We start from the raw sequence: 20,841 nt of genomic DNA on the forward strand, positions 1-20,841 counted from the left end.
AAGAAGCAACCCCGGCACGCACTGAAAATGATCAAAATGACCTTACCCTTTCTGGGAAAGACTTTGAAAAATTAGAAGCTGAAATAAAAAACCAATACAGAGTATGACTACAGAATAAATTAAACTCAGTTACATAGCTACCAGTCACTTAACCACACCAAAAAAAACCCAAAATAAAAAACAGTGCTTTATAGAGAGGTAATCTTATGTTGCCAGTTTAGGAGACACTGAATTGGAAATTCTTTCTCTAACCCTTTATATACCCAGTACACTGACTTTGTACAATATGTTGCTTATGTTATTTCTTCCCCCATCCCTGCCAACCTTAATCAATTTACCTTTCTTAAAGGAGAAGGAAAGGCTTGGTGCACTTGGGGAGTGCCAAATGTTAGGCACCCCTTAGTATTTGTATAGACTTACCTGAAACCCAGGGCCGGTGCTCCTATCAGCAGAAAACTGCGACAGCCCGGGGTTATACCAGTGAGCACCATGGAGCGATCTTCTTCCGTATTCCTATTTCTTCTCGTGGCTTTGAATGCACAGTAGAACGAAAAGCCAAACTTTAACTAAAAAGTTGACTATTTCATTCAACTGCGCATGATTTTGCCCTGGGAAATTTCAAGAAGAACATTGCACCGGCCCGGGGTTTCAGGTAGTCAATACAATCACTTGGGGATGCCTAACATTTGGTACCCCCAAGTGCACCAAGCCTTTCTCCTTTAAATGGCATTTGTGTGGTTTCTGGACTTGACCTTCTGTCTACTATTTGTCATCTTATGTATGTGCAACTGAACATAATTAATGCACTAATTATCGGAAGTTCAGTACCACTGAATTGTATGAGTACATTTACAATTTTTAAAACAAAACTTTTTTGTTTGCCCATTGCAGTCCATAAACAACGAAACCTTAAGAGAATTTAGAATTGTAACTATAAAAAGAGAAAAACAAAGCCCGTGCTTCACAGAAAAACTCATGATAATAAAGATAGCTCATAGTACAAGTTGATCCAGGGACTGGACCAATTGCCACTTTGGAGTCAGGAAGGAATTTTTTCACCTTCCTCTGGATCAACTAGCAGTTAGGCAGATTAAAAGGTTGAACTTGATGGGCGTGTGTTTTTTTGCAACCTAACTTACTGGGGCTCATTTATCAACACTGGGCAAATTTGCCCATGGGTTGTTACCTATAGCAACCAATCAGTGATAAGCTTTTTAAAGCCAGCTGCAAGAGAACAATGAATGCAGCAATCTGATTGGTTGCTATAGGTAACAGCCCATGGGCAAATGTGCACAATGTTGATAAATTTTACTATGATAAGTATGAAGGTTGTGCATTACTGATGTTTTTTCTCTAACTTTATAGTTAGATAGATATAGCAGATTAGCGCCACTACTTTTACATTTTAGGATTTTAGTTTGTACTTGGTGAATGTGAGTTGAGATATGCAAATATCACTTATAAATTAGCTATCATTAGTATTACCAACAGCCCACCATTAACAAATGAATTTATTAATTTGTTACTTACCAACTTCATAAACATTTTTGTTGGCTAGGCTTGAATTGCTGATCTCTGCATATGCAGAGTCCCTTCGTGCTGGTGACTTCATCTCCACGTATCCACACTCAGTGTTTTTCGGCAGAAGGACCGGTGGATCTTTTATAGTAGCATAAGGATTTTCACTGCTACTCACGGAACAGGTACTTATGCTATAAGCAGAATTTTTCAGTAGACCTGTACGCAAGAACAATGTGTGTAAGTTGTACACATCGTGTACTTATAGATTTTTTATTGCATTTTAAAAAAAAGGACCGCCCCTTGGGATCCTATGATTCAACAGCAGTATTTACGGATATCTACAGTTTGGTAAGATTCTTTAATATGCCACTTAACATGATGTACACTATCTGTTTCTTAAGTATTCATTTTGGGGGTATAGTTTTCCTTAAATTTCCAAGCTCATTTTAATGTATAATGAACATTTTGTGTGCAAGAGCCAACTGTATAAATAGGAAGATTATTAGTTTAACCCCCATATTACCATTTTCATTCAGAAATCCTCCTTGCTTCCAGTCTGCTGGTAGGGTTCCAGTGTAATCAATAGTGTGTGATCTCTTCCCTGGATCTAGGTTTTTTAGGTTCACAAAAATCTGGCTGCTTTTTGACTAAAAAGAAAATGGACAGTTGTCAGTGTAGACAAAAACAAGACGAAAATGTATCATTGCAAACTGAAATCAACTAAGGGGCAGATTAACTAAAGGACGAAGTGGCTAACGCTAGTGACAATTCGCCATTGTTGCCACCCGCAGGGACATCGCCAATTCACTAACAGGCGCAGGCGCAATTCGCTAGCTAAAGAGACTGTCTCTAGCATTCGTTCACACTCTATCGGCAGGAGAGTTTTTGGTCTGTCGAAAAGTTGTTACTCCGCAAATTCAGTAAAGTGCGGATTTTACTGAACATTACCTCTTTTGCCAGAGCTGACTTCGCAACCTCAGACCAGGCGAAGTGCTAAAAAGAAGCTAGATCTTCCTCAAGTCACTTACATCATATCCTGTCTGCTGAAAATGCATTAAAGTTCCAAAAACGCTGGCGACTTTTCCTTTTTTGAAGTGGGATTGCCTGCAAAAGTCCTAACAAACTTTTTTTGGGTAACTGGTTTTCTCCAGACATTTCATAACATATGGAACTTTAATTTTACAGTGGGCTCATGTGTAGACCATTATATTAACTCTCTTGTCTTTATTAAGGTTTCCTGGACATTTGTATTAAAAAGTGGTAACTTCAAGCATTTGCACCAACATTTATAAGGGTGCCCATACATGGAGAGATCCGCTCATTTGGCGATGTCGCCAAACGAGCGGATCTCCCTCCAAAATGCCCACCTTGAGATGGGCAATATCGGCTGATCCGATCGTGGGCCCTAGGGCCCAACGATCGGATCCTAACGATGCCCAAACGGGCGGTCGGATCGCGGGACCGCATCAACGAATAGATGCGGCCGCGATCCGACGGGATTTTCTGTCCCATCCGATCGAGATCTGGCTGACTTTCGGACAGATCTTGATCGGTGAAGCCCGTCGGGGGGGCCCCATACACGGGCCAATAAGCTGCCGACACGGTCTGGCAAATTGACCCAAGCGCAAGATCACTAGCGAATTTTCTATAGGCACAAACGAAGGCTAGCGCATCTTCACTAAGAAATATTCTCACTGCCAAAGTAACGATAGCAAAAAGTCACCAGCGTTCAGCGCCCAGGCCGAAACTCTGCATATTAGTGAATCGGCGTAGTCGTAGCACATTTACACCTGGCGAACTGGTGTGAGCTGTGCAAAGCTGACGCTGGCAAAAATTCGTCCATTAGTGAATCTACCCCTAAGAGTTCATTCTTACCCTGGAAACAATCATTCTGTCCATGCTGTTGACCTGCGGCCCAGTGGTGCACTGACTCAGAGTGTGGTAGCTCGGATTTGAAAAATACTGACTATTTGCATTGACTCCGTTGTTGTGTGGAAGAGTGTCTAGAAAAGGACAGAAAATGTTTTAGTATTTTTAGCACGTCCTTTAAGAACAGAATTTAAATAACTTGCACTCCACTGGTCAACTGATGCAGCAGATAATAAACTTGCACACAAGCTTATTACTGAAACCTTTCATCCACGTTGCATTGTGCTAGTCTGGCTGTTAAATGTTGGGGGATAGTCTAATAAATCATCAAAGTTTGCTCACTGTGCATTTCTGACACTTTTTTAAAAGAGCAAAGCCTGGAAAGGGTTGTTAGCTCATGCTTTATAATTATTCGACTCTTTGGAAGATGATTGGAATGATGATGGAGTTTATAGAGCATATAAATAATGAACCATAATAACTGCAGTAATACGAACAAAGATTTGGTTTTTATTTTTTACCTCCAATGGTGTAGTCTGTGCTCAGGACTCGTACAGCAGGTGTGTAGGCCACAGCAGGCATTGCTGTATCTTTACCCTTTTGTTTTTGTCTATAGATGATGAAGAGAGCTAACAGGAAAAGGACAACCAACACAAGGACAATGATTCCAGCAATGGCTCCAATCTGGTAGGAATCAGCAGGGATGGCAGTGCTTGTCCGGCTCAGGCTGTTCAGGTTTCCTACTACAATCATTACAGCTGCATTGACACAAACAGGAGAGTTGCACACAGGGATGAGAACATACAGGCTTAAAGAACTGTGTTTTTTTTAAACATTACGGGGCAAATTCATCAAGGGTCCAATATCGAGGGTTAATTAACCCTCGATATTCGACTGGGAATGAAAATCCTTAGACTTCGAATATTAGTCGAAGGATTTTGCGCAAATACTGCAATCGTATGAATCGAACGTTTCGAAGGATTTCAATCCAACGATCGAAGGATTATCCTTCGACCAAAAAAACTTAGCCAAGCCTATGGGGACCTTCCCCATAGGCTAACATTGAGTTCGGTAGCTTTTAGGTGGCGAACTAGGGGGTCGAAGTTTTTTCTTAAAGAGACAGTACTTCGACTATCGAATGGTCGAATAGTCGAACGATTTTTAGTTCGAATCATTCGATTCGAAGGTCAAAGTAGCCCATTCGATGGTCGAAGTAGCCAAAAAAACACTTCGAAATTCAACGTTTTTTTACTTTGAATCCTTCACTCGAAGTTAATGAATTGGCCCCTACATGTGAGTTTTAACATTATGGCCCCCAATCAAAAACCTACTTTTCTGCTTTCTTTGGGCTCTATTGACATACAGAAGCTTTCAAAATATAGATTTCTAGGGGCCTCTACAATGGTGGAACCACTACAGATGCACCACCTGTACTGCCCTAATTGCTGAATGATACTCATCAAGAAGGAGACGTTTCTGTCATAGCAGGTTACTATAGTAGGAGAGGTATGATGTAATACATATGGGACAGAAGCATAAGCTGATTGTTGTACTCATTTCAATCAAATGCATTGTTACACCTCATTTTGTAATTTAATTTGTGGACTAGTGAAGTGATAGAATTCAGACTATTTTCTTTTTAGAAACATGATATGCTAGAGTATCCCTGCTGCAATGTCACAGTATCTTTATGTACAACCATTAGTGTACCTATGGGGCAGTACCTGCTGCATTTATTCCTATGGGAAATCATTTATGGTTGTATTTGTCAGGCCATGTCCCCAATGAAGACCTAAAGCCATGACCCTAACTAATAGAACATGCTGGTATCTTATAAGGGCATTATTTCAGTACAAGAGGATTGTATGTGAATGTGGCTAGAAAGAAAGTGTCTAAGCAACAGTTGGCTGATAATTTCTTGCACAATGCAGCCAATAATGGATGGTTGAGGGGATTTTGGTACTGTCCCGTAAGCTACTAAATAATGGAGGTGCCAAAACTCTTGTAAAATAGTCCTTAAACCAGCGGTGTCCAAAAGGTAGATGGGGATCTACCAGTAGACCTTTAGCTGGAGATCAGTAGATATCAAGACATTGTCAACAAACATCTTTTCTGAACAACCTCCCGTTTCATGCTTTTCATTCAGATATTTATTACATTAAAGTTACATATAAATCAATATTTAAAGTGGACCTGTCATCCAGACACAAAAATCTGTATAATAAAAGTCCTTTTCAAATTAAACATGAAATCCAATTTCTATTTTTTATAAAGCATTCATGGCTGTTGTAAGCCCATTTAAAAATCTCAGCTGTCAATCAAATATTGTCTGCCCCTCCTCTATGCCATGGGCATAAAGGCGGGGCAGACAATTACTTTCACTTTCCATTCAGCACTTCCTAGTTGTCACTGCTCTCCACACATTCCCCCATTCTCTTCACCATTTAATTGTGTAGCCAGGACATGGGAATGGACACCAGGTTACACATGCTGGTGCACAAACAAGATTCTGAGATGATACAAGGCTTGTCTTAATAACAGTGCCCACAAAATGGCTCCTGCCTGCTTGTTATAATTATGAATTCCCAGATTGAAGGAAAATAAGATGCAAATATTTTATATAGTGTAATTAAAGTTCATTTTGCTAGACTAATGTGATAAAATATGATTCTGAATATTTTTTTTGGGTGACAGGTCCCCTTTAAGTATTTTTTTTCAGTGCTAACAATGCTTTTATAGATGTAGATCATAATGGGACAACATCACTAAAAGTAGATCCCGTATTCGTAAAGTATGTGCACTCCTGCCTTAAACCTTCCAGGAAGGGGGAAAAGAGCAGAACAACAATAAATGTGTCTCTTATCAATTCCATTAGACAAATACAAAAGAAAATAAAAAATTAAGTCTTTTAGGTCATCGCAATTTATGGTCATTTTTACCTTGGTCACATCTTGCTCCTTTCCATCCTGGGCTGCAATAACATGTCCCTGTGATGTGGTCACATGTGGAATTGTTGAGGCAGTCACAAACCTGTCTGCAACCATATCCATAGGATGCTGATGGACATTCTAGGGATGGTATAAATATATATTAGTTTGTAGACATATAAAGCACTTGCAGTATCAAAAAACACAACTGTAACAATTATAATCATTTGCAGAATCTCCCATGCAATCCATTTATACGTTATGCTAACAGTTCATTCATAGGACATAGACATTGAACCTAATCTGCCATATTTAACAGGGGGCCTTATTTATCGAAGTCCGAATTATTCTGATTATTTTAATCTAAAAAGTCAGACCAAACTAGAATCCACGATTGGACCTTATTTATTAATAAAAAAATCAAGATTTAATTGGATAGGGGACAAACACAAAATAATCAAGGGAAAATCTGAATTGCTCTTTTTTTTCGGGATAATTCCAGTGCAGACCACAGAAACTTCCAAATACAATAGGGACCTCTCCTATTGACTTATATACAACCTCTTATATAAACTTTTTGCAGCATTGAGCTTTTAATTTCTTTGTGATTTTTGGGGATTTATTAAAGCCCAATGCTGCAAAAAGTTTAAATCCAAAAAACCAGCATCTCAGACCTAACGAGGTTGTATATAAGTCAATAGGAGAGTTTTTGGTGTTCGGACTTTGGTAACCCTCCGAGTATACAGAAAATATGCATGCAGTATCTAATGTTTTGTATCTGTAAGGAACCCTCATTCTTTGCATCAGTGGATTATACATAAATGGTGTTGTAGTACTACTATAAAAAACAATGTAAATAGGTATAGGACTGTTTCTTCAGATACTAACTTTGCTCACAGAATTTCCCCATAAATCCTGTGCGACAGGTACATTGGCCAGTTATATGATCACAATCAGCACCATTCTGACACTGGCATACCAATGTGCACTCTTTTCCATAATACCCTAGAGGACACCCTGTGGAGACAGAAATGTGCACACAAGTTAAAACCAAGTCAAGCAAGTATCACACAGACAAAGAATTCAACAGAACATCAATGTTCTATGGGAAAAACTATTTTACACGTGCAGGTAAAGTAAGTGAAAATATTGGATAGCTGCTAGGCAGACTTTACATGTATAAGTAGCCTTGCGAATGGTGTTTCCGTGTTTCAAGTTAGCCTGTGCACTCTGCCTTCACAAATGATCCCTATAGTGGTGTAGTATAATGTCAGTTTACTGCTGACATCTAACAACTGTTCCCTAAACCCCATCACTTTGCCAACTCATTGGGAGTGAATTAAATAAAAATACTTCTCTTGTGACCGTTGACTTTGCTAGGGGAGGATGAGCCTGTGGCACTGATAAATAAGTAGGGACATCACATGGGTTGACCTTGATATGCATATAGGGACTTAACATTTTAGAATTCCTGTTAAAAAATTTAACTATTTGAAATAATTCCATTAATGTTCTCAAGAGGTATTTCAGTACTGAAATAGTAACAAAAGATATAAAAGCTTTGCTTTTAAATAAAATTGGAATTTGTTTATTAGTTTACTGGTGTGCTGCTCCTCCTAGTAGTTCACCACCACCAGCACCAACCAGAGTCAAAATTGTTACAAAGTATCTTATTTGCACCTGTTAGCTGTTCTGAGCTCTCTGCCAAAAGCTAATTAAGTTAGAAACTGTTTTTTTTTCTGGCTGTTCAGTGCAGAGAAAAGAGGGACTGGTGTGCTGCTCCTCCTAGTAGTTCACCACCACCAGCACCACCCAGAGTCAAAATTGTTACAAAGTATCTTATTTGCACCTGTTAGCTGTTCTGAGCTCTCTGCCAAAAGCTAATTAAGTTAGAAACTGTTTTTTTTTCTGGCTGTTCAGTGCAGAGAAAAGAGGGACTGGTGTGCTGCTCCTCCTAGTAGTTCACCACCACCAGCACCACCCAGAGTCAAAATTGTTACAAAGTATCTTATTTGCACCTGTTAGCTGTTCTGAGCTCTCTGCCAAAAGCTAATTAAGTTAGAAACAGTTTTTTTTCTGGCTGTTCAGTTCAGAGAAAAGAGGGACTGGTGTGCTGCTCCTCCTAGTAGTTCACCACTACCAGCACCAACCAGAGTCAAAATTGTTACAAAGTATCTTATTTGCACCTGTTAGCTGTTCTGAGCTCTCTGCCAAAAGCCAATTAAGTTAGAAACTGGGTTTTTTCTGGCTGTTCAGTGCAGAGAAAAGAGGGACTTTCCAGTACAAAAGAGGGACAGGGGGTTGAGTGGTCAAAAGAGGGACAGTTGGGAGGTATGCAAGTGCCACCTAGCTGTGTGAGCTTTTTCACATTCTGTCTAAATAACAATAATAATTCCGTGTCCGTAAACATCACCTGAGTGATGTTTTTACAGCAGCAATAATATATTCCGTATCCACTACTGTATACGTTGCCCTTGCAGGCATTGTTTGCCCAGTCTTTAACCAAGTGCCACCTAGCTGTGTGAGCTTTTTCACATTCCGTGTCCAGAAACATCACCTGAGTGACGTAGTGTGATTTCTGCCCTTTACAGCACAAAACGCAGCGCTGTGTCAACAATGTATTTTTCAGATACATTTTTGCCCTTGATCCCCCTCTGGCATGCCACTGTCCAGTAGGGATGTAGCGAACGTCGGAAAAAAAGTTTGCGAACATATTCGCGAACTTGCGCAAAAACGCGAGCGGTTCGCGAACGGTTCGCGAACCCCATAGACTTCAATGGGAAGGCGAACTTTAACATCTAGAAAAGACATTTCTGGCCAGAAAAATGATTTTAAAGTTGTTTAAAGGGTGCAACGACCTGGACAGTGGCATGCCAGAGGGGGATCAAGGGCAAAAATGTATCTGAAAAATCTGCCTGTGTGTGCTTGGAAGAGATAGTGTAGGGGGAGAGCTGTTAGTGATTTCAGGGACAGATGATAGTAAGTTTGCTGGCTAGTAATCTGCTTGATACTGCTCTGTATTGGAGGGACAGAAGTCTGCAGGGATTTGAGGGACATTTTAGCTTAGGTAGCTTTGCTGGCTAGTAATCTACTGTTCTCTTTAAACAACTGCCATACGTTGACCTTGTAGGCATTGTTTGCCCAGTTTTTTTGGACGCAGCCACTGAAGCACAGTTGCCATAAAAAATATGCCATATAAATGCTGAAAATAGTCATTTTTCGCCATACGTTGACCTTGTAGACATTGTTTGCCCAGTTTTTTTGGTTGCAGCCACTGAAGCACAGTTGCCAGAAAAAATATGCCATATAAATGCTGAAAATAGTCATTTTTTGCCATACGTTGACCTTGTAGGCATTGTTTGCCCAGTTTTTTTGGTCGCAGCCACTGAAGCACAGTTGCCAGAAAAAATATGCCATATAAATGCTGAAAATAGTCATTTTTTGCCATATACGTTGAGTCAACGTATGGCAAAAAATGACTATTTTCAGCATTTATATGGCATATTTTTTCTGGCCTCTGTGCTTCAGTGGCTGCGGCCAAAAAAACTGGGCAAACAATGCCTACAAGGTCAACGTCGTTGACCTTGTAGGCATTGTTTGCCCAGTTTTTTTGGCCGCAGCCACTGAAGCACAGAGGCCAGAAAAAATATGCCATATAAATGCTGAAAATAGTCATTTTTTTGGTCGCAGCCACTGAAGCACAGTTGCCAGAAAAATTATGCCATATAAATGCTGAAAATATGCATTTTTTTGGTTGCAGCCACTGAAGCACAGAGGCCAGAAAAATTATGCCATATAAATGCTGAAAATATAAATTTTTTTGGTTGCAGCCACTGAAGCACAGTTGCCAGAAAAATTATGCCATATAAATGCTGAAAATATTAATTTTTTTGGTTGCAGCCACTGAAGCACAGAGGCCAGAAAAATTATGCCATATAAATGCTGAAAATATGCATTTTTTTGGTCGCAGCCACTGAAGCACAGTTGCCAGAAAAATTATGCCATATAAATGCTGAAAATATAAATTTTTTTGGTTGCAGCCACTGAAGCACAGAGGCCAGAAAAATTATGCCATATAAATGCTGAAAATATGCATTTTTTTGGTTGCAGCCACTGAAGCACAGAGGCCAGAAAAAATTATGCCATATAAATGCAGAAAATATGCATTTTTTTGGACGCAGCCACTGAAGCACAGTTGCCAGAAAAAATATGCCATATAAATGCTGAAAATAGTCATTTTTTGCCATACGTTGACCTTGTAGACATTGTTTGCCCAGTTTTTTTGGTTGCAGCCACTGAAGCACAGAGGCCAGAAAAAATTAAACCAGTAGGGTTTGCACCCTAGTTTGTAACGGTGGCGGAGGGAGGAGGAGGACGCTAAAGGACAGCTGTGTGTGGAGTCATGAGGCTTGAAGAGAAGGACAGCTGCATAGAAGTCAGAACAAGTCTTCCGGCGTGCAGTAACCCTCCGAGATCCACCCCTCATTCATTTTAATAAAGGTCAGGTAATCGACACTTTTGTGACCTAGGCGAGTTCTCTTCTCAGTTACAATCCCTCCTGCTGCACTGAAGGTCCTTTCTGAGAGCACACTTGAGGCTGGGCAAGACAAGAGGTTCATGGCAAATTGTGACAGCTCTGGCCACAGATCAAGCCTGCGCACCCAGTAGTCCAGGGGTTCATCGCTCCTCAGAGTGTCGATATCTGCAGTTAATGCCAGGTAGTCCGCTACCTGCCGGTCGAGGCGTTCTTTGAGGGTGGATCCAGAAGGGTTGTGGCGCTGCCTTGGACAGAAAAACATTTGCATGTCTGACGTTACAGACTGGCCAAAGGGCTTTGTCCTTGCAGGTGTGCTCGTGGCAGGATTACTGGCACCTCTGCCCCTGGAATGTTGATGAGTTCCTGAAGTGACATCACCCTTAAAAGCATTGTACAACATGTTTTGCAGGCTGGTTTGTAAATGCCGCATCTTTTCGGACTTGTGGTATGTTGGTAACATTTCTGACACTTTATGCTTGTACCGAGGGTCTAGTAGCGTTGCGACCCAGTACAGGTCCTTCTCCTTAAGCCTCTTGATACGGGGGTCCTTCAACAGGCATGACAGCATGAAAGACCCCATTCTCACAAGGTTGGATGCAGAGCTATCCATCTCCGCTTCCTCATTATCAAGGACTGCATCATCCACGGTCTCCTCCCCCAGCCACGTACAAGACCAGGGGTCCCCAAAAGGTCACCACTAGCCCCCTGGGAAGCCTGCTCCTGTTGGTCCTCCTCCTCCTCCTCCACAAAGCCACCTTCCTCCTCTGACTCCACTTCTGGCACCTCTCCCTGCGTTGCAGCAGGTGCCTGGGTTCGTTCTGGTGATTCCGACCAGAAATCGTGCGCTTCCAGCTCCTCGTCACGCTGGTCTACAGCCTCATCTGTCACTCGTCGCACGGCACGCTCCAGGAAGAAAGCGAAGGGTATTAGGTCGCTGATGGTGCCTTCGGTGCGACTGACCATATTTGTCACCTCTTCAAAAGGTCGCATGAGCCTGCAGGCATCGCGCATAAGCACCCAGTAACGGGGAAAAAAATCCCCAGCTGTGCAGATCCAGTCCTACCACCCAGTTCAAAAAGGTACTCGTTGACGGCCCTTTGTTGTTGCAGCAGACGTTCCAACATAAGGAGCGTTGAATTCCAGCGAGTCTGGCTGTCAGAAATCAAACGCCTGACTGGCATGTTGTAGCGCTGCTGAATGTCAGCAAGGCGTGCCATGGCTGTGTAGGAACGTCTGAAATGGGCCGACACCTTTCTGGACTGGGTGAGAACGTCCTGGAATCCTGGGTACTTGGAGACAAAACGTTGGACTATTAAATTTAACACATGTGCCATGCAGGGCACATGTGTTAAATTGCCTAGTCTCAACGCTGCCAACAGATTGCTTCCATTGTCACACACCACTTTTCCGATCTGCAGTTGGTGTGGGGTCAGCCACCGATCGGCCTGTGACTGCAGAGATGACAGGAGTACAGATCCGGTATGGTTTTTGCTTTCCAGGCACGTCATCCCCAAGACAGCGTGACAACGGCGTACCTGGCACGTCGAATAGCCTAGGGGGAGCTGGGGGTGCACAGGTGTGGAGGAGGAGAAGGAGGACCCAGCAGCAGAGTAAGAAGAAGAAGAAGACGAGGTAGAGAGCGATGGAGGAGTAGAGGTGGTGGCAGAACCGCGTGCAATCCGTGGCGGTGACACCAACTCCACTGTTGTTGTTGAGCTACCCATTCCCTGCTTCCCAGCCATTACCAAGTTCACCCAGTGGGCAGTGTAGGTGACATACCTGCCCTGACCATGCTTGGAGGACCATGCGTCAGTAGTCATATGGACCTTTGGCCCAACACTAAGTGACAGAGATGCGGTAACTTGGCTCTGCACATGTTGGTACAGGTGTGGTATTCCCTTTTTAGAAAAAAAATTGCGGCTTGGTACCTTCCACTGCGGTGTCCCAATTGCTACAAATTTGCGGAAGGCCTCAGAGTCCACCAGCTGGTATGGTAAAAGCTGGCGGGCTAAGAGTGCAGACAAGCCAGCTGTCAGACGCCGGGCAAGGGGGTGACAGTCAGACATTGGCTTCTTACGCTCAAACATGGCCTTCACAGAAACTTGGCTGGTGGCAGATGACTGGGAATGGGAACAGGTGGTCAAGGTGGAAGGCGGAGTGGAGGGTGGTTCAGACGGGTCAAGGAGAGCAGAGGTAGAGCAGTAAGATGCTGGACCAGAAGGAGTGTGGCTTTTAGTTTGCCTGTTGCCTTTGAGGTGTTGCTCCCAAAGTGCTTTGTGCTTGCCGCTCATGTGCCTTCGCATAGAAGTTGTACCTATGTGGCTGTTGGGCTTACCAAGGCTCAGTTTCTGACTGCACTCATTGCAAATTACAATGCTTTTGTCAGAGGCACACACATTAAAAAATCCCACACTGCTGACTTTTTGGAAGTGTGCGATCTGGCGGTAACAGTAGAAGTTGGCGGCATTGGCGGCAATGGCGGGTGCGTTGGCCGGCTGAAACACAGGTGCCGATACATGTTGTTGCCCTACTGATCCCTGCGGGCTGTCCTCCCTGCTTCTTCTAAGTCTTATTCTCCTACTGCCTCTCTGACTCTCCGTCTCTCCATCTGAACTACCCTCCTCTTGCTCTCTTCTACTAGGCACCCACAAAACATCAATCTCCTCATCATCATTCTCCTCAGATGCATCAATTTCTTCTGACACATCACAGAAGGAAGCAGCAGCGGGGACCTCCTCCTCATCACTCATTATGTCCATCTCTATCGTGTTCTCTGCCAGAATTAAATCTGGTGTAAGGTCCTCATCTCCTTCATCTTCTTCTGGCAATAATGGTTGCGCATTACTCAGTTCAAGAAACTCATGGGAAAATAACTCCTCTGACCCCAGTGAAGAAGGGGCACCGGTGGTGGAGGAAGTGTTACGTGGGGTGGCCATAGCAGTGGAGGATGAGGAGGATGTTGTGGTAAAGTTAGAAACGGTAGAGGATGGGGTGTGCTGTGTAAGCCAGTCAACTACCTCTTCAGCATTTTGGGAGTTCAGGGTCATTGGCTTTTTAAAACTGGGCAATTTGCTAGGGCCACAGGATTGCATAGCAGCACGGCCCCTAGCACGGCCTCTGCGTGGCGGCCTGCCTTTGCCTGGCATTATTTTTAAAAAAACAACAACAACAACAAAAACTCAGTTGGTTTTTCTGGAAACGATAATACACACAGCTAGATGGCGGGTTGAAGAAAACAGTGTGCAAATAATGCCTACAAGGTCAACGTATACACTACTACAGCGGTGGATACGGATTACGTAAAATATATGAATGCTGCTTGAAAAAAAGTAACTCAAGTGGTTTTTCTAGAGACGATAATATTATCAATATTTAGACAAAATGTGAACAAGGTCACACAGCTAGATGGCGGGTTGAAGAAAACAGTGTGCAAATAATGCCTACAAGGTCAACGTATACACTACTACAGCGGTGGATACGGATTACGTAAAATATATGAATGCTGCTTGAAAAAAAGTAACTCAAGTGGTTTTTCTAGAGACGATAATATTATCAATATTTAGACAAAATGTGAACAAGCTCACACAGCTAGATGGCGGGTTGAAGAAAACACTGTGCAAATAATGCCTACAAGGTCAACGTATACACTACTACAGCGGTGGATACGGATTACGTAAAATATATTATGGCTGCTTGAAAAAAGTCACTCCGGTGTTTTTTCTGGAGACGGTAATATTATGGATATTTAGACAGAATGTGAACAAGGTCACACAGCTAGATGGCGGGTTGAAGAAAACAGTGTGCAAATAATGCCTACAAGGTCAACGTATACACTACTACAGCGGTGGATACGGATTACGTAAAATATATGAATGCTGCTTGAAAAAAAGTAACTCAAGTGGTTTTTCTAGAGACGATAATATTATCAATATTTAGACAAAATGTGAACAAGCTCACACAGCTAGATGGCGGGTTGAAGAAAACACTGTGCAAATAATGCCTACAAGGTCAACGTATACACTACTACAGCGGTGGATACGGATTACGTAAAATATATTATGGCTGCTTGAAAAAAGTCACTCCGGTGTTTTTTCTGGAGACGGTAATATTATGGATATTTAGACAGAATGTGAACAAGGTCACACAGCTAGATGGCGGGTTGAAGAAAACAGTGTGCAAATAATGCCTACAAGGTCAACGTATACACTACTACAGCGGTGGATACGGATTACGTAAAATATATTATGGCTGCTTGAAAAAAGTCACTCCGGTGTTTTTTCTGGAGACGGTAATATTATGGATATTTAGACAGAATGTGAACAAGGTCACACAGCTAGATGGCGGGTTGAAGAAAACAGTGTGCAAATAATGCCTACAAGGTCAACGTATACACTACTACAGCGGTGGATACGGATTACGTAAAATATATTATGGCTGCTTGAAAAAAGTCACTCCGGTGTTTTTTCTGGAGACGGTAATATTATGGATATTTAGACAGAATGTGAACAAGGTCACACAGCTAGATGGCGGGTTGAAGAAAACAGTGTGCAAATAATGCCTACAAGGTCAACGTATACACTACTACAGCGGTGGATACGGATTACGTAAAATATATGAATGCTGCTTGAAAAAAAGTAACTCAAGTGGTTTTTCTAGAGACGATAATATTATCAATATTTAGACAAAATGTGAACAAGCTCACACAGCTAGATGGCGGGTTGAAGAAAACACTGTGCAAATAATGCCTACAAGGTCAACGTATACACTACTACAGCGGTGGATACGGATTACGTAAAATATATTATGGCTGCTTGAAAAAAGTCACTCCGGTGTTTTTTCTGGAGACGGTAATATTATGGATATTTAGACAGAATGTGAACAAGGTCACACAGCTAGATGGCGGGTTGAAGAAAACAGTGTGCAAATAATGCCTACAGGGCAAATAATGCCTAAAAGGTCAACTTATACACTACTACAGCGGTAGTAAAATAAAAAAAAGTAAAATAAAAAAAAAATGAATATTAAAAAAAAAAATTAAAGTTGGTGCTGCTGAACTACTAGGAGCAGCAGATTAGCACACCAGTCCCACTCCCCAACACTGCTAGACTAATAGCACTGGGCTCTTATAGTAGTAGTAGTAGTAGTAGTAAAACAACAAAAAAATAAATAAAAGCAGTCCTTACAAGGACTACTGTTATTGCAGCAGTCAGCAGATGAGATCAGAAGCAGGACAGCTGCCCACTGCAGCTACATACAGAGCACTGCAGTAGAAGGTAGATTACTAGCCAGCAAAGCTACCTAAGCTTAAATGTCCCTCAAACCCCTGCAGACTTCTGTCCCTCCAATAACAGAGCAGTATCAAAACGATTACTAGCCAGCAAACTTTCAACTGTCCCTGAAATCACTAACAGGCAGCAGCTCTCTCCCTACACTATCTCTTCAGCACACACAGGCAGAGTGAAAAAACGCTGCAGGGCTTCGGTTTTTATAGGGAAGGGGAGTGGTCCAGGGGAGAGCTTCCTGATTGGCTGCCATGTACCTGCTGGTCTGGGGTGATAGGGCAAAAAAAAGCGCCAACAATGGCGAACCCAAAATGGCGAACGTCGCGCGACGTTCGCGAACTTCCGGCGAGCGCGAACACCCGATGTTCGCGCGAACAAGTTCGCCGGCGAACAGTTCGCGACATCTCTACTGTCCAGGTCGTTGCACCCTTTAAACAACTTTAAAATCATTTTTCTGGCCAGAAATGTCTTTTCTAGCTTTTAAAATTCGCCTTCCCATTGAAGTCTATGGGGTTCGCGACGTTCGCGAACCGTTCGCATTTTTGGTAAGTTGCAGGTAAAACGTAGTCCCTTTGTAAAATGTATAATGAAGCAATAGAATTCTTAATGAATCAGATGAAAATTGAGCATAGGACTGGCCAGATATGGGATGACTTTGACGTAGTTGGCCAGCTTAAATATATTGCAATATATGGACAAACAATCCCTGTTTTGTTTAAAGGGTAAGGCATTTTTTAGTAGCAGTATGCACAAAATGTCTCTGTCTTAAATATATTAATAATGGGTTGAGTGCAGAGGACTCTTGTATTTGTCTATATGTATTTTGTGGTCACAGCCTCATTGCACCCCCGCCTAATGGTTTTAAAAATTAGTGGTGAGCACAACTTGTTTCCCCAAGTGTTATCCCCACATGACAGCAAACAGTTTGGAAAGTCACAAGCCCAGCACCAGCAGATTTCATGACTGATCCCCAAATTAGAAGTACATTGGAAGATTTACGTGCAGCCAAAAGTATCTTTGGTGTTGATGGCATTTTATCCAGAATAACCATATACATGACTCTGGGATTTACGTTTTATGTTATTAGTGTGACTTAAAATTGTAACATAGGAGCTGTGGTTGATTAAGTTAAGCTCCTTTCAACTAATTAGAGGAACCAAACACTTGATTTTTCAGGAAAAAGCCTGAATTTTTTGGATTTTTGCGGAACTAGTCGGATTTTTGTGCTAATTCCAGTGCAGACCACAGAAACGTCCAAATAGGATAGGGACCACTCCCATTGACTTATATATATAACTTCGGTAGGTCTGAGATGCTGGATATTCGGATTCAGACTTTTCCATCCTTGTTGTAATAAATCACGAAAAAATTTGAGGGTTTTTTTTCACTAAAAATTCAGATTTCATAGTAAAAAAAACTCAAATGAAACATTATAAGGGTCGGTATTACTACGGTAAACATAGAATTATCTGAATCCCTAATCCTTCCCAGAACATTTGAATGAATACTGAACAAAATCAGAGCTGTAACATGAATACTGAGATCTAAGGAAATAAATCATCTGAAGAAAAAATTGTCAGGGAATAGTCATGAGTATGTTATGAACGTGAATGAACAAGCAGTATAGTTCTGTATGGGTAAATAACTACTATTTGTCTAAATTGCTGAATTGATTTCTTGCCAATGAGCATTACAGTGATACTTACTTTGAGTACAGTACAGCCCTGTCCAGCCAGGAGAACATTTGCACTCTCCATCGTATGCACTACAGTAGGCTCCATTATGGCAGTTACAGGTGTGGATACAGTTTGGCCCCCAATGACCAGGAGGACAAGCTAAAATGTAATAAAACTATAGTTAGCACTTGTGCTTAGAAACAATGGCAGGAATTTACGATGACAAAAACACATGCAGATATTTAGAGGGTTTTTTATAAAAATCCGAAATGTTCTCACTATTTTCTGCAAAACACTTCAACCAAATCCACACATGCTTTTTCTCCCTATTTATCAATACATTTTCACGAAAATGTCTTGAGCCGCGAAAAAGACCAAGTTCCAAATTCTTCAATTTTTCGGATTTGTCGCTGAAAACAGACTTTTTGGATTTGACGCCCAAAACCTGTGACTTTATTTGGATTTAACACTTCAAAATATCAACGGGACATCTGCCATTGACTTCTACATGAACTCGGCAGGTCTGAGTTGGAGTACTTTGTTATTTGGACTTTAAACACTATCGGGTTTAATAAAACTCAAAAAATGTGAGTTTTCGCAAGAAAAAATTTGACTTTAATAAATAACTCCCTTAAAGAAGGTATGGTTGTTATGTTTAATGAGTTATTTTTCTTTTTATAAAAATATAATATAGAATAAATATAAATTAAGTTGATATATTTTGTCTCTATTAATGTTTTAATGTCTACATTTGCCTTCCCATACTAAGGAAATGAAGATGCCAGTATGTAACGATGGGTCATGATCTTTTGTTTGAGAGTATGTGAGGTCAAGGCAAATGATCTGGAATCTGAAAGGGCTCTTATGTTCTGCATGAATGAGATAATTTTATATGCAATGCCAAAAGCCTTTACTGGGATTAAAAGCCACTACAACTACCAAATGGAGGGGGGTTAGCTCTGATATCCGCTCCTCTCAGCCTATTCTGTTACAATTCAATTTTCTGCTTTTTCCACCCCCCTACAGAAAAGGCACATGTTCAGAGGGAATGTATCTAAATGAGTATGTACAAAAAAATGGACCCATATGATGCTTTGCAACTATTACTGTATGCAAACTCCTGAGTGTGCTGGCTCTGTACTGGGAGTGATATATAGAGGCTAATTCACAACAGACCTTTGCTCTAAATCTGCTGAGAAACCAGTGGCAGACAAAGCGTCAGTTAAGCAGAGAGTCTAAAACTGTGCTAATAAATGTACAATCCCCCAGTATTCCTGGAAATAACAGAGGGGAAGAGTGAAACTTACCCTGGGAGCAGTCATTCCCTATCCATCCAGGGTAGCACTGGCAGGTTCCATCTATAGGATTGCATGTGCCATTATTTGTGCATGTGCAAACTCCAGCGCAATTCTTCCCATAACGACCACTGGGACAAACTAATCAGGAAAAGAACATTTGCATTAAACAACTTTAATCATTAATGTTTATGTAGCATTATTTTCAGCGAATGCGATCACATATTCTTAAGCAAAAAAATTAGCAACTTTTTCTATTTACTGCAAGTTAGTAAACTGGCGATAACATATATCTATTCTGTTTATATTTTGTGTGCATATTTTTACTGCGCTTTAGTAAACAGGCAACGAAGGGGGTTATTTATTAAAGTCTGAATACCAAAAATCCGAAAAATTTGTGTTTTTTTACTATAAAATCCAAATGTTTAGTGGAAAAAAAAAAACCTCAAATTTTTCAGGATTTATTAGTAGGATGGAAAAAGACAGAATCCGAAAATCTGGCATCTCAGACCTGCCCGAGGTTGCATATAAGTCTATGGGAGAAGTCGCGATATATCTTGATCTCCGTTGGGTTTCGTGCAATAATCCAAAGATTTCGTAGTTTTTGGGCAAAAATTTGAAAAAGACGGAGTTTTCGTGCGGAAAACCCGAAAAATTCGTACAATGCAAATTTTTCGTGGTTTTTCCCGCACAGGAAATTTTCGGGAAAATGTATTGATAAATAAGGGGGAAACCATGCAGATTTGGTTGGAGTAGTTTTCAGAATATAATTAGATAAATTCGGAATTTGATAAATGGGCCTCCCCACATCATTAATTTATATTTAACAAAAAAGAAATGTCCACAGTGCACTTATTCCTGAATGTATGTGCACACTACTACAAAATGGAATCATTAAATTAATATCTCCTGATACATTTACTCATACAGTGAGTATATAGGAATATAAGCAGGGATAAATGTATGTGGGCATACTATATTACATTTAAGCAAAGCATACAGTTCAGTATCACTTTTCCACCCAAGGCCTTCCAAAGTGCATTCGTCCATTCTTACCTTCATTGCAGAGAGACCCCATGAAGCCAGCTAAACAATCACACTGGCCAGTTACATGATGACAAGGACCATTGCTATGGACACACTGAGGACAAGCTTGACTGCACCGATGTCCATAAAACCCTGGAGAACAAACTGCAAAAACAATTTAATTGAATAAAAAGGCCACCCAAATACTGCAGAACTATGTCCAAATTATTGTAAGTTTTTATTATGATACAGTTTTTTTTCTCTTCCAGTTTCAGGCTTATTTTTCATGGTTGCTCTCATGTCCATAGTTCTGCAATGTAACGTTGACCTGCTCTTTTTGGGCCTGCTTCTTCCGTCACCTTTATTTAATGCTAACAGAATCCTCAGTTGTTCTCCTTCCTACTATCTTGCAATTTTGCTTCACCTGAAATAAACCTTAACCGGGATTAACCCTGTAGCCACAGACCACAACAACACAACAACCAACTAGTAGCTAATGAGCAACATGTTGCTCACCAACCCCTTGGAGGTTGCTCTCTGGGTCCTCAAAGCAGTTGCTTATTTTTGAATTCCAGGCTTGGAGGCAAGTTTTAATTGTAGCCACTCCACATAGGGGCTACCAAATAGCCAAGCACAGCCCTTATTTGGCACCCCAAGGGACTTTTTCATGCTTATGTTGCTCCCTAACTCTTTTTACATTTGAATGTG

General features: G+C 41.3%; 1 protein-coding gene and 1 long non-coding RNA gene across 3 annotated transcripts in view; one reads left to right on the forward strand and one right to left on the reverse strand.

Moving 5' to 3' along the window:
- megf10.S (multiple EGF like domains 10 S homeolog) overlaps positions 1-20,841 on the reverse strand; it is a 93,098-nt gene that overhangs the window by 4,677 nt on the left and 67,580 nt on the right. The window contains exons 15-23 of the mRNA XM_041580417.1: positions 20,164-20,298; positions 19,120-19,248; positions 17,843-17,971; positions 7,206-7,334; positions 6,330-6,458; positions 3,912-4,148; positions 3,397-3,524; positions 2,045-2,168; positions 1,531-1,737 (exon numbers count right to left, since the gene is read on the reverse strand). Coding sequence (XP_041436351.1) covers positions 1,531-1,737; positions 2,045-2,168; positions 3,397-3,524; positions 3,912-4,148; positions 6,330-6,458; positions 7,206-7,334; positions 17,843-17,971; positions 19,120-19,248; positions 20,164-20,298 — 1,347 coding nt within the window. The remainder of the gene's footprint in view (positions 1-1,530; positions 1,738-2,044; positions 2,169-3,396; positions 3,525-3,911; positions 4,149-6,329; positions 6,459-7,205; positions 7,335-17,842; positions 17,972-19,119; positions 19,249-20,163; positions 20,299-20,841) is intronic.
- On the forward strand, positions 1,427-20,259 carry LOC121399502. Of its 2 annotated transcripts, XR_005965087.1 has the most exons (4): positions 1,427-1,703; positions 1,813-1,869; positions 4,007-4,077; positions 20,175-20,259. It is a non-coding gene; the product is annotated as an uncharacterized LOC121399502 (long non-coding RNA). The 2 variants fall into 2 exon arrangements; XR_005965088.1 differs by lacking the exon at positions 1,813-1,869.

This window comes from Xenopus laevis, chromosome 1S, assembly GCF_017654675.1.
Source record: "Xenopus laevis strain J_2021 chromosome 1S, Xenopus_laevis_v10.1, whole genome shotgun sequence".
Classification (NCBI taxonomy): domain Eukaryota; kingdom Metazoa; phylum Chordata; class Amphibia; order Anura; family Pipidae; genus Xenopus; species Xenopus laevis.